Source organism: Nesoenas mayeri (assembly GCF_963082525.1).
Source record: "Nesoenas mayeri genome assembly, chromosome: 6".
In the NCBI taxonomy this organism is placed as follows: Eukaryota; Metazoa; Chordata; class Aves; order Columbiformes; family Columbidae; genus Nesoenas; species Nesoenas mayeri.
The window spans coordinates 27,823,024-27,836,998 of NC_137545.1; the positions used below are offsets into that span (position 1 = coordinate 27,823,024).

Here is a 13,975-nt window from a genome sequence, read left to right on the forward strand (position 1 = left end):
GCCACGCAGTCTCCTCAGCTCACATCACGCCCCTCTTCCTCCCGCCTGCAATAAATCCTCTCCTCACCACTTGCCCTCCCCAAGAGAGACCAGACCAGGAGCAATCTGTGCTGGCTGGGGTTTTATTATTTATTAATCTGAACTTACAAAAAAAAAAACCAAAACCCAAACCAACCAAACAGAAGCATTTGCACACCCTGTCAAGGTCAGAGTGGAGAGAAGGCAATGGTTTTACAGGACCCTGGGGGCAAGGAAGAGGCTGTGCTCTGCCCTTGTTACGCAAGGCTGAGAGGGGAGGAGGGAAGGGAAAGGAGATTTAAGACACCGTTGGCACAACATCGCAGATAATCAGCAAAATGGGCCACTCGAGGAGGGGGGAGGCATCAAGTAGCTGCCCAGGCTTGCCTGCAGCCAAGCGCTGGCTCTGCTGCAGCAGAGCCCGGGAGCTCATCTGCATCGGAGCGCCCACCGTGGCCACACTAACGCCTTGGCACAGGGAGGGCAGGTAAGCGGCTGCTGGTCCTGTTTAATTGCGGTGGGGCAGAGGCAGGCGCCAAGGCAGGTCTGAGAGCTGAAATGGATGCAGACAGCTGGCAAAGATGAGCTGGAGGGGGGAAAGGGAGGGGGGCCCAGGACTGAGAGGCACCTGGCAGGCAGAGGGGGATGCAGAAGCTGTCATACCTGGAGCCCGCAGGATGTCACTCCCAGCTGTCGCACAGCACAGGATGATCGGCCGATGGCCTGCCCACCCCCACAAGGCAGGTTCCCTAACACTCAGCTCTGCTTGACGAGCCAGCCTGTGGCCCCGCCAGGCCTGAGCTGGGCTAGATGGGAAGCCAGCACACATCAGCGTCTGGCCGCTGGTTAGCTGCCAGAGCATGCTATTTACAGCGCAAGAGCCACAGTCCTGCCGTCTTCTCCTCCCCCAGAGCCCTGAGAAGCAAGCTTATGATGGGTGGGATCATCACAACTAATCCACCTCTCCTCTTGGGGCAAGCCCAGCTCCAGCCACTGCCTCCACACCAAAGGAAAGGGAGAAGCTCGCTGTGCCAGCTGGATCAGAGCCAGGAGTAAGGATACACTGGCAGGGAAGAAAGCTGTCCCCGGGCTACCTGCAGCTGAGGATCAGTCTTAAGAGGGGATAAAACAACTGGATCAGCTTTTATTCAGCTCACTCACTTGAACAGACGTGTAAACAAGAAGTGACAAGGAACTAGAGGGACATGGCGCACACACTCCGTGTCACACACCGCTTGGGTGGAGGCTGAGCTAGCTGGAAGAGCAGACACCCACTACCTGCTGTCTGGCAGTGGGGAGATGCCAGCCAAGCCTCCTGGAGAGATGGGGATCTTTACAGATTGGTTTTATTGATTTGTTTTTTTGAAGCTGTAGTATCATCATTTGCTGGTGTTGCGATCTCCGGAGGCATGCTGCACTGCTGCAGAGCAGCCTTTTGGCTGGGTGGGATGGTCCGGCAGGCCGGCAGCCAGCTGGGCGTGCCCAGTTTGTTGCAGAAGAGGTCACCTGTTCCTGGTTCTTTGTAAACCTGAGCTGTTTCTTCCCCGGTCCCCCACCTCCCTCAGCAGTCATTGCGGAGGAAGAGGGATGCCCCGTGGGTCAGTGACTTGACCTTCTTGCAGGTTCTTGACGAGCTGAGCCAGCCAGCGCTTTGTGGTTGTGTCATCCTTCAGGACCTGGGCGAAGGTGGTATCCTTCAGTTGGTCAGGAAGGCACTGCCTGAGAGCTTCACGTGCCCTACATCAAGAGACGAGAAACAGGGCCCAACAAATAAACTCACAGGGGCAAGAGGGGAGCAAACCCCACTGGGGACATGACGCTCCTTTGCCTGGGGGGTCTCCCTGGCAGGGCCAGCCAAAGAAAGCACCGAGCAGCAGCACTGCAGCACGTGGTGCCTGGCCGGCCAGCACAGCTCCCATCCCTCCTGCTAGACCCTGCTGAGCCAAGCCCTGTGCCCTGACATCTGTCAGTCAAGAGCAACGTGACACCAGGAGAAGTCAAGACAACAAATACATACCCAGCAGCTTTGGGCAGAGCGGCTGATCAGCATGAAATCAGTTTGTATTCCCTCAACTGAATTTCATCCACTGGCTTCTACTGCCAACAGCTCACATGATGCAGAAGAGGGAGAGCGCAGTGTACCTTCCACCTTGCTCTGTCCCTCATACCTAGTCCAAGCTACATTTGCACTCAGGCAGTTGTAACTGCACAGCGTCAATCCGCACAAGCCCCAAACAGTCACTGTTTCTCCCATGTACCATAAAAGCTCCTGGGACTAGTACTAAACAACCCCAAACCAAAACACCCATTCATTTTCCCCACTGAGCTAAGGCTGATGTAAGGACAGACAAGGAACCCTTGACTCTCCATGAGTGGGCACCGTGGAGAAGAACTGCACTTCCAAGGGACCAGGAGAAGCCCCTGCCCAAACTCCTAAAATGTTTACCTGGGGTTATCAGAAAGGCGAAGGTAGCAGCGGACAACATGTTTCAGTAGCCGTGCCGACGGCTCCTTGGAGAGCTGCAGGACCATTTTACCCTGTTTGACAGAGGCCAGTGCCATCAGTTAAAGTCTTTGTAAGAACAGCTTCACAATCAGCAGAGACAGGGAAAAACCATTAAATCACTCACTCTGGCTTCCACACATCACAGCCCACACCTTTCATCGAGATACCCTGGCATGGGGCCCAGCATCCTCCTTGCCAAGATGCCTTTGAGAAGAACCACTAGCCACAGCTTGGAAAGGATTCTCCCAGCAGCCTGGGGAAAGCTTGTCTCATCTCTACCTGGCTTTTACTTCCTCGGGACTTCTTACTGGTCCAACTCTCCACTAGATTAAAGAGAACCTGGGGTTCCCCCCTTGTAGGAGAAGGCAAACATATTCTAAGCACTTTGATAAGCTCAGGCTGAGTCACCCGATGAGGTGTTCCCAAGCTCTGCAACACTCAGTGTTCTCATCTGCACTGTCTTCATTTCAAGGCCGTTTTAAAGCCTTAACAACAGCTTGGGAAGTCAAGCCAAAGGACTGGGCTGACCCACACAACATACAGGAAGATCCACATCTGGTCTTATCATGCACCCAAGTATTGTATTTTCTTTCTGCTACATCCCTCATTAAGACACTACTGGGAAGCAAGACCAGGGTAGATCTTCCTGTCCCAGCCTTCATTTCTCACACTATCTAGGACTTTGCACATGGTTGCACCTTTGAATGCACTCAGCCCAGCAAACAGTGTGGATGCCTTCACACACTTGCTCTGAAGGATTTTAAGTCTGCTTCCTCATGTTTAGGAGTCAATCAGATCTGCTCAACAAGTTGGTTTTTTTTCCTGTATAACTACATTGGCTATCACTAATCATTTTTCTCAGTAGCCAAATTCACCTGTATTTGGATATTCAGGCAGTTAACCATTAGCAGTTATCCTTCATCTGCCCTTTTGCAAGCTTCCTTTCTCAGCAATTCCCCAGGATACCAACATTTCTTCAAAATAAAGAAAAGCAAGTCAGAGAGCTCCTCAGACAGCTCCTGGATGGGAATTACTAACTTGCTCTTTTAAAAGCAGCTAACACTTGTATAACATTTTGCACCATTATCAGCAGACGAGGAAGTAAATTGTTACCCTCATGAGGCAGGAGTATCCTATCCAAACTTCTGAAATAGAGAAATGTCTATAAACATTTTTATCTTTCTCCATAGCAGTATGAAATATTAATAATGACAGCACTTCACCCAATGGTGGGATTATACCACAACTAAGATAGACCCACATCCTTCCATGTCCATACCCTCCCCAGCCATGGATTCTTCCTTGGTCTCCTTCCCTCCCTTATCCCAGGGTTTCTAATTGAATCCTTCACTTTGCCCCTGAGCCAGATGTACTTTTCACCAAAGCCAACCCTTTTCTCAAACGCAAAAATCACATCACACTGGATATTATAGACATCAGCTCACGATCGTTCATATTTTGCTGTTCGTGGGTGAATTAAGAGGAAACTCTTTACATCTGGGAAAACAGACAGGAGAACAAATATTCCCAATAAAAGCATAAACAGCAAGGCACGGAACCAGCACTGCAAAGTGCTTAACTTAATGCTGCATTTTCTTCTCTTGAGACTGCTCTTTAAAAGCAAAAGGGCAAACAACCAGCCAACCAAACACAAAAGCAGGACAATAGCTATTCCAGGGCAGACATCTTTTCCTCTCAGTGAGCTCAGAGATAATAAAGCTCAAGCTGGGGCTATTACTCCCAGGATGAACAAATTATGAGTACTCAAATTTCTCCTTCACAAAGGACACGAAAAGGACAAAAATCGTCTGCTCTCTCTGTGTTCCAACACAAGAATGAGAGTCATAAGAAGCGGCTAGTAGAATCCAGGTTCAAAAAGAAAACAAGGAGGGTGGCCTTCCAGGCAGTGAATAGGAAACATGTGAACCTCTTAGGTAAAGGACATTGTGGACATAAAAGTTTCCTTGCGTTCAAGGGAAGGATACGACAACCACTGGGGGTTATTGCATAGAAAACCCACAACTGGCCTCAGAAATCCAAAGCTGAAAATAGTTAGCAGCTGTGAGGCTGTTTATAAGGGCAAACGCCATATATGCTTGTCCTGCTCTTAATCCCTCACTCAATTTGCTGCTCTGTCAGCCTATTGTGGAAGACAGAGATGGGAAACGGATTCATGGTCTGAGTTGTGTCATCATTCTTTCTTAAAATGAAATCAATTCACATCCGACCAACAATGCTGAGAAGTCTTTTTCTTCTCTGGAGATGTCTGCCTGGTTTATCTTGGGGACCTAGCACATTACAACTAATCTGCCTTCTCTTGACACACAAACCAGAGATATGCAAAGGAAACACGCAGGAGCAGAAAGCTAGAGTGTCACCAGCAATAAGCTCAAGAACTATTTGCTTCTCTCATTCCATGCTCCAGCCAGAGAGCAGTAAAGCAGCTGCTGAAGAAGCCTGCTGTTAGAATATAATTTTTTTTTTTTTTGGAAAGAGGAAACAATCTTACCAATATCATGGCAACATGGGAAAACCGCTCGTAAGTCTGACAGATATATGCCAGCCCTGTGTCATCCAGGAGAATTTTCTGAAGAATGAACGTAGCAACCTAGAATATGAAGAAAGCAGAAAAGAGAGTGTATAAACAACTTATCTGTCCTGAAAAGGAACAGGCTTTGTGCTGTGTTCTTTTCAAGGCAGTCCCAGAGCTGAAAGGCTTTTCAGCAAGCAGCAAATGCTTTACTCCATCAAAGCTGAAAGCCAGAAGAAAACGTATGGCACTATACAATGCTCGGCATCCCTTGCTAAAGAACAGAGACAGACACAAAGCAGTGAGTACAAGACAACTGGATGCAGCTTGCATAAGGTGCTAACTACTGCCATGCTGCTCAGGAGAGCCTTGGGATTATGGCCACACTACTCTGGTCACAGACCAAGCAGCAGGACAAGGATGTGTCCACTTGGCCCTGCCACCTATACAGCAAGGTGATTTCAGTTCTCATTTTCAGCATTATGGATTCATCATGAGATGTGACTTTCTGGAAGAATCTCAGTCGGGTGTGTCCCTAGGCTTCACCATAGAAGTGTGCACAGACTAAAACCTGGGCCAGCCTACCTGCGTCATCAGATCAGTCTGACCACAAATCTGAGCTCGTGGGGGAAAGGGGCCCCTGATCAGAGGAGACAACAAACTGGTCCAGTGCAGCAAACAGGTAGGAGGTAAAAACTCAACCCAGAGTTGCCCCAGTATGTGGAACAGGACACGAGCCAACTCCGGAGCTCATTGGCTGCCTGGTCAATCGGAGATAAACAACAAAAAGGTCTTAATACAAAAAAGAGTAGTTACCGTTTTGGAGAGTTCGCTGCCAGACTCCATGATGCGCAAGCATAAGGGGATAATTTCTGTTGTCAACAAAAAATTTATCACTTCTTGCTCATCAGTTTTCACCAAGGCCCCTTGAAGGAAAAACAAAACCAAAAACCAATAAATGATAAATTGTTGCCAAAAAACCTCACTTTTCAAAGAGGGCCTGTGTGCTGTGTCCTCCCCAGGAATCATTAAGTCTGAATGGCAGGCAGAGCAACTGTCATCCTAAATATGCTGCAGCACATGGCTGGAGAAGAAATCGTTTTGACAGCATGAAAGTAATCAAACTGGGTTTGGGGCTTGTCTGTTTTTCAGAAAGGGGATGCATTCTTGGCTCTCCCCCAGTGGTAACACAAACAGAAGAGGATCATGCCAGCCAACAGCAACCTCTGGGAATGAGAAATGCATTTTAAGACCCTCTTAATACATTAAGAAATGTTTTGGGCAGAAAAAGGAAAAAAAAAAAAACCCACAAACAAAACACAAAAACCAAGAAAACCCACAAAACACAACAGGATAAAGAGAAGACAGGGCAAATAAACCCAAGTCAATCCATGACAAAAACCTAAGGAAAGTCCAGTTCACATCCACCTATGTCAGTTTCTAGCTGGCTGGACTGAGGGTGAAGGCACAACAAGCCTGCAGGTGATTGTAGGTGCAGAAAACATTTTTGGCAATGCACCCAGACTTCAGTGTTTTCCTATTAGAGAAAAGACCAGCTCCTACAAGCTAAGAGGAATCTGCCTCCACAACTGATGGAAAAAGAACAGCTCCTCCTGCTAATACTACAGGATTCAAAAGATCCCAATTAAAAAAAAAAAAAAAAAAAAAAAAAAAGACCTGTGATTTTGGTTGTGCAAGTGTCTATACCCACAGCATGAACCACATCCAACTTGGTAAGAAACCAGTGCCCCAGCATTAGTCTGGCTGCTTACCAATCACTCCGAGGCTCGTGAGCCGCAAGTACTCAAACGGACGCGTCTTGCTCACCGTGTGCAAGAAAGGGTACAGGAAGAGAGGGATATGAGCTGCCAGAAAAGCTGACCTGTAGGGAAAAGAACACACAATGTGAGAGACAAGGAAAACAAAGAGAGAACATAATCCAGCATTACTATGCACAGCCTCAGACTATTCCTGACAGACAGCATCGCTGCTGCTCCTCAAAAGTGGGTATCAGTTTGTTCTTTGATGAAACGGTATGAAGTAAACTCTGCACCAGGTGCAACACAAAACCTAACACCTAAAGTGTCAGTTACCTGCATCAGTGCTTCCAGCTGACCATGAAAAGAGCACTTTCTCTTGTTTTTATTACCCCTTCCTGCCGCTCAGACCCTCTGCTTTGTACATTCACTGTTGCAATTCACCTTGCAGGCTCCCACAGTCAGGGACAGTCAGCCACAAAATGCATGTGCAAAGCCTCTGGGTAACAGAAATCCAGACTGGCTGATCTCTAAGCATTACCACAGTTTAAGCGTGCACAGCCACTTCTCCCCAAAAGTCCTCATGCTGCTTTCTGACAATGGTGAAAAATACAGACTTCAGGAAGAAACCTGGAGATTGCTTTGCTAGCAACAACATTCTTCCTCTGTTTTCAGTTTTCAGCTTTAAATGTAAAGGTGTGTGGTGTAAAACTACCCTATTTCTTTGAATATCATCTTATGGAGAGTTGCTGTTTAACACTACTTCACAGCAGCTGAAAACCAGCTTCAGCTACACAGTGCTTTCTTCTCAGCAGGAACAGACGCATGAGATCATGGATCTCTGGGTACTTTTCTTCGGGGTTTTAGCTGAACCAACATCATCTTTTCCCTTGCTGACATGTGCTGGATACAGATTGAGAAAACCTGAAATCAAGCACCGGCTGAGGACTCCAGACATGGCTCTGCTATTGCTCCCTTGCCACAAATGGTCTCTGGGAAGTACAGTCCTGCTCACTCCACCCTTTGGACAGCTGGTCGGAATAACTGTAAGCTGCTGGTCTAAATAACTGTAAGCTCATTAAAACAAGGATCCTGCAAACAGCACTCAGTACAAATGCTCTGAGCTCCCAAGAGCTGCCACAACCCAATGTTTTGGTAATTCACAGCATCTCGGGATGATCAAGGGAATGCAATGCATTTAGGACCACCATAAAGCTGTCATTCTGCTAATCCATGCAAACAAGTGAAAGCAGCAGGCAGCTGCTTATCTTCCAGCTCTGCCTTCTGTTCCATTCCTCTTGGTAAAAAAGAAGAAAGGAGCTTATGTCTTTCTGGAGTCAAACAGATAGGCTGACCTGTCAACATCAACACCTCAGAAAACTTGTGCACTTGGAAACACTTACCTTGTTTCAGGATGCGATGCAACACACTGTAGCAGAGCTAAAGCATTGCAGACTCTGTTGGACTGATGGGCTGTCAAAGTTGGAGGGTTGATTGATGGATAAATGTTTACAATTTCCTAAAAATTAACAGATGAAAAAAGTTAAAGGAGAAAAACATCAGCAAGCTGCACCAAAACACCTGCCTAGCAAGCAGCTAGGGTGACAGCAGACAGCAGTCTGCATCACTTTGAAGTTATTAATACATAGCAGCCACCACACTGCCCAGGCAAGGGCAGAGCTGGATCACAGTCAATTTGACAAGGAGTCACAGGGATGCAGTCAAAACTTAGTTTTAGTAAAAAAGTGTTCATTTGATTTCCTGGCTCTTTACTAGTGTAGAGACTGCTTTCTTCTGAACTTCCAGAGCAAAGAGAAGCATTGTTCCTGTGCCTAGGGGCAGAGCACAGCCACTCTATTCATACTGTAGCTCCAGGTACTCTCCTGAGTCAATACATGGTAAGCAGCTGAGGGGGAGAAATCCGATGCAGGAATCTGCCTGCTTCCAACTACAGGTCCCTTCTAATTCTCTCCACCTGTTTCAGGGCCAGTCCAAAACAGTTTAACATTGACAATTCTGCACACTTTTCTTTCCTTCTTTGAAATAAGCGGCTAGATTTGGCACTGAGATAGAGACAGTCATCAGATGTAGAACAGTTTGCCCAGAGATAAACTGAGCTGCTCAGTTTGATATGAAATGCAGGTACATTCCTATGCTGCCCCTCCTGTGGGCTCCCTGAAAGGGCAACCTTCTGACCAGGAAGTGCTCAAGCCCATGCAAAAACAAAGCAGATATTTAGGAGTAACACTGCTGTGGTTCTGCTATGATACTGCATGAAAATAAGCAGAAGGTGATCTACAGGGAGCTCATACACCCAAGAACTTGCTTGTTCCCTTTCCAGCTATGTAAGCTGTCTAATTAGAAATCTTAGTCTCTGAGTACATTGTCTTGCTAGTGATTAATGGGAAATGGGCTTCCCACATCAGTTCCCCTCACCACACGACCGAGCACAAACCATAAACCCAGCAATGGCAATAAGGGACCCCGCCAGCACACCACATGGATGCACAAGCTCTGCAAAGTTCTGGTGCTGCACCACAGATAAAGATGAGGCCAGTGCTACCTACCTGAAGGAGCGCTGCGATTGTGCCAAATGAGTGCCACAGCATCGGGGCAAGGTCAGGCACGGACTCGCGCTTCTTGCTCAGCTCCAGCAGTGCGTTCTCCCGCGTCTCGGGGCTGGACAGCTCATTGATCCACTGGTAGATCTTTTCACGGTCAACCTGAGCCAGCGCTGTTGGCACAGGCTGGAAGGGAGACAAGGAAACTTCAATCCAAACATTTTATTCAAGTCTTAACAAAACCCTTCCCATAACCTGGTAGATAAGCAAGAAAAGGCTCAAGAAAGACCTTACTGGGAGAACTAAAGCTGCATTAAGATGTTCTAGATATGGATCCCTTCTTTAGTCTTTATTTCACCTGAAAGGCAAAGGTTTTACTTTCTGGCCTGACTTGCTAGAACAGTCTCTCTTAATCCGCTTGTAGCTTCATTGAGCAATATGAGAGCACCACACTGCTGCCTGTCTGTGCCAGCAGAGCTCCTGGGGAGGTCACACATACTTTAGCCAGCTGTCATTTGCTCCACCTGCATTTAGCACACATTCATTTCATGCTTTAAGTGCAAGCTTCCACAAATTCAAACTAATGCAGATGCTATCTCTTTCTCTCCAAAAAAATCTGTGATGTTGGAGCCTGCCAATGGGATTCACTCAGCATACATGAGGAAAATATTCATACAAATACTAGAAAAATTCTCACTACTCCAACATCAGAATGACACCGTCGACACCTGCTGTGAAAGACATCTCATATTCATTCTATGTATCTTACTTACACACGTGGAGCTAAAAGAGAATTTTTCAAAACTGATTTTTGTGTAAAAATTCCCATTCAAAATAAACCCGGAGAAGTGTAGCTTTGTAGTAACAGTGTGGGCACAGTTTCTGCTACTCAGAAGAAATACAGGATTTCTCTTCTGCCTTTCTGGAAAATCGGGTAAAGAAAAACATCAAGGCCAACAAGTTTTCAAGCCAAAAAAATGAGGGAGGGCTGGGAAGGAAAGGAAGAGAAACAGTGACTGTGGAATTATAGCAAAGTTTCTGTGGGGAGGCACAAGTCTTTCAATGAAAGTTTATCTCATGTCTGTGCTGGCACAACAAGCACTCAAGGTGCAAACAAATGCTCAGCAGGCTTTCTAAGGAGACAGTTTCGTGATTCAGAGACAAAGTTTTGAGGAAGACAAACATCAGCATTAAAACTCCCTGTATGAACACTTCCAAAAGCCAGCTCAAAACCTATTCAAACATTCCGCTGCAGTGTTTACTATTGAAGTGAAGCACAGCCCTGTTAGTAGGCTGCTGCTCCTGAGCTGGCCTGCAGGCACCAGCTCAGCATCTCCTCCTGTTTGGCAATCACAGCTGGGAACAGAAAACAGACTGTATTTCTAGTTATTTATATTTTTTTTAATCCCAGATGGAAACTCTTCCTGCGCTCACCCTCACAGATGTGAGCACTGCCTGTATGACACTGACAGCAATGCTGCTACTAAGCAGCTCATCATCAAGGCACTGAAGAGAATACAAAGGAGTTCAGGAATTGAAAGCGTCTGGAACCAAACCCAAAACTGTATGCCAGAGGGAGGCTCCCAGAACTGCAGGAGGGAGGAAGGGCTTCTTAACCCTTGGCAGATACCTCCAGAGCTTTCTGTCTCTATTTCTGCAATGGTTTCTCTCCTCAGTTCACCTACTTTATAACTCGAAGTCACATCCGAAGAGATTCTCCCCAGCTGGGGGATTTTTATATACCTCAGCCACCTCCATCACATCATTTAACTTAATACAGTAACATCTTATAAAGCTGATGTGCTGTTATCAGTCCCTGTCTTCCAGTGCTCAAATATTTTTCAACTGTTCATCTTTTCTTCTATCCTTTTTTTTTTTTTTTTTTCCCTGCTTACTCCAGAATCTCACACTGAATTAGCAATCCTGACAGCTGGGAGTACAATTCCAACGGCAACTCCTACACTGGAGCTCAGAAAAAGAAGGAGAATGAATAGAGCTCATTTGTTTTTATTTAGGATGGTAGAGTGACAAGCAGTGTAGCAATAACATTGTTATAATTGTGTTATCTAAAGCTTCAATCTATTTTTCTGGATTCACTGGAAGTTTCAGTTCCTGTAAGCTTAAATACATCGACCTTTTAAAAGCACAATCATGTGCTTGTGATCACTTAAGAACACTAAGTAGATTTTCCACACAATTAAGTTTATGATGTCCAATATCAGTCTTAGAGAGAACCAACCGCATTTCACAGGCTCTACAGCTGCTCCTCTCATTTCAGTTTAATTTGAAAGACATATTTTTTCCTAATTTCATACTTGCTGTTCCCCCTTCTCCCTCCAAAACCTAAAATTCTGGGGAGCTACACACAAATCCTGCAAGCTCCAAGGCAGAACCCTGCCAGGCAGACTTTCTTCTGCACACAGGCAAAGGAAAAGTTACTGACAATATCTCACCACAGCACCAGCAAGGCACCTCTGCATCATGGAAGATCTTGTAACTCCTTCCTCAAGAGAAGCAGCATTATCTCAAACATCCATGACCGATTACATTTCCAATCATCACGTAACAGACTGGATTTAGACAACTGGCTTTCTCTTCCTAACTGAGCAGCCGCTGGTAGACATGCTGGTAAGAGTATCGCTCAACCAAAGCAGAACATTGACTAACTGGATACATGTGGTTTTTAGGCTATTTTGATAGATTACCAACTCAAAACCACCAAAATTAATTTTGAACTTAAATAGCAGTGAATTAGCATGTTTGAGCTGGGCTTTCAATACCTTACCAATAGTTGCACCTACATTTATTGTTTTCAGCCTGTTCTTGAGCCTCTAGCATATTACATTGTCTTCAGGTCTGAAATGGAAGTGTCAGTTCTGCCACCACCATCACTGCACAAAGACCAATGCTCTGGCTTATCACAGCTTTATCACAACAGCGTTCCGAAAACCCAAAGGGATTCCTGAGCCAATTCACAACCCTGCTAAGGGGTAATGTTATTTACTGGGGCTCCCAAGCACATCTCCAGAGACAGACACCCCTCCCTTTCACCTTCACTCTAAGTATATAAACAGACTATGGTAGGAAACATTTCAACACAGAACGATCAGGTAGTGAGAATGACATATAAATTAAACACACATTCAAATGAATCTCAAAATGAAGTTGATTTCTATTCCTGAAGTAGATTATTTTGTTAAAATCATGTTTTAAAAAATCCTGTTACAGAGGGGTGAGCAGAACACAGAGGATTAACAGGTGATACAACAGTCCCTCACACATTTTGACATGCACTTACGAATTACATTGCTAGAAAAATGTAAATGCTGATTAATAAGAGAGTTCGCTATGAACCTGCACACCCTTCTGTCCTCTAGAAAGCACCACTTCGAATCAGAAGTATTTGACAGCACTCTAGGAACCTACTTAAAGTCATGAGCACTTAAAGTGATCAGAGTTAAAAGTCCTCTCAACTCCTTCTCCTATGTATTGTACTCACTCTTGTTTGTTAGTCCAAGCATATCCTTGAGCTGAGTTCATTTGAAAACAGCTCTGTTGGTCTTGCAATAAATGTCCCAAACACAATACACAGCAGAGACTCTACTCTATGAGACTTCATTCTATGATTCTATGACTCAATCAACTCTTCTAACTCTTATACACATGATGAACGTGCATTTGGAGAAAACAAAAACACAAACCCTCTCAGATGAGAGATAAGACACAATAATCACATTGAAAACTCGGCTTCTGTTTTGAACAGGCCACGGTACCATTCTGCTCCCACCAGCCTGAACATCAAGGACCCCACCCCACTGCCACAGCTTCATGATGGGGAAGAGAGCAAGCACCAACTACAGGCAGCACTGAAATATATGGGGGGAAACGGGAAGGCAGAACCAGCAGTCTGTGCCTTTCCTGTCATGTTTGCCTGCCACCCCGAGCAACTTCTCACTACCTCCTCTTCCCCTCTGCAGTCAAGGCCAGAAGCAAAAGAGCTCCCCAGAGCCAGAACAGGTGGCTGGGCAGCAGGAGAGGAGGGAAAACCCTACGTGATGTACAGCGGGTGAAGGAGCACGGCTGGGGCGCCCGGCAGGGACGCTCTCCTGGCCCCCAGGCGAGGCACTGCGGCCCCGCCAGCAGCAGAGCGAGGCCCGGCCGCCCGGCCAGGCACAGGGGACTCCGCAGGGGAACCGCCAGAGGAGGAAAGCGCCGCTCAGCGCCTCCCCGCTACCGAATGGACCCCTCCGCCGCCCCAACCAGGCACCGGGGAGCTGACGGGAGGGAGCCCACTGGGGCCCTGGCACCCGCGGCTCAATCCCCGCCTCCCCCCCCAGCCGCGGGAGGCCGAAGGGAAACGTCCCCTCGCAGCTACGAGCGGCCGCGCCCCCACAGCCCCGCTCCCCGCTGAGCCCGGTCCGTTCCCGCCCTCACCGCGGTTGCGGTCAGGCTGTGCATGGCGGTGGCGGTAGCGGTGCCGCTGCTGCCGGGCCGGGCTCAGAAAGCCGCCATCGGCTCGGGCCCGCCCCGCCCCTTCACCCGCCGCGCGCCCGCCCGCCGCGAGGGAGGCTGGGACAGGGGCGGGGCGAAGAGGGGAGCGCTG

At 47.2% G+C, this 13,975-nt stretch overlaps 1 protein-coding gene across 1 annotated transcript; it reads right to left on the reverse strand.

Annotated features, from left to right (window-relative positions):
• Positions 1-969: 969 nt before the first annotated feature.
• On the reverse strand, positions 970-13,915 carry CNOT9 (CCR4-NOT transcription complex subunit 9). Its single transcript, XM_080346779.1, has 8 exons — positions 13,807-13,915; positions 9,379-9,558; positions 8,215-8,330; positions 6,827-6,936; positions 5,871-5,980; positions 5,034-5,132; positions 2,465-2,556; positions 970-1,755 (listed from the first exon to the last, which is right to left on the reverse strand). Exons 1-8 carry the CDS (start codon positions 13,828-13,830, stop codon positions 1,587-1,589), a joined length of 900 nt encoding a protein of 299 aa, XP_080202905.1. The 5' UTR covers positions 13,831-13,915; the 3' UTR covers positions 970-1,586.
• Between the last annotated feature and the right edge of the window lie 60 nt (positions 13,916-13,975).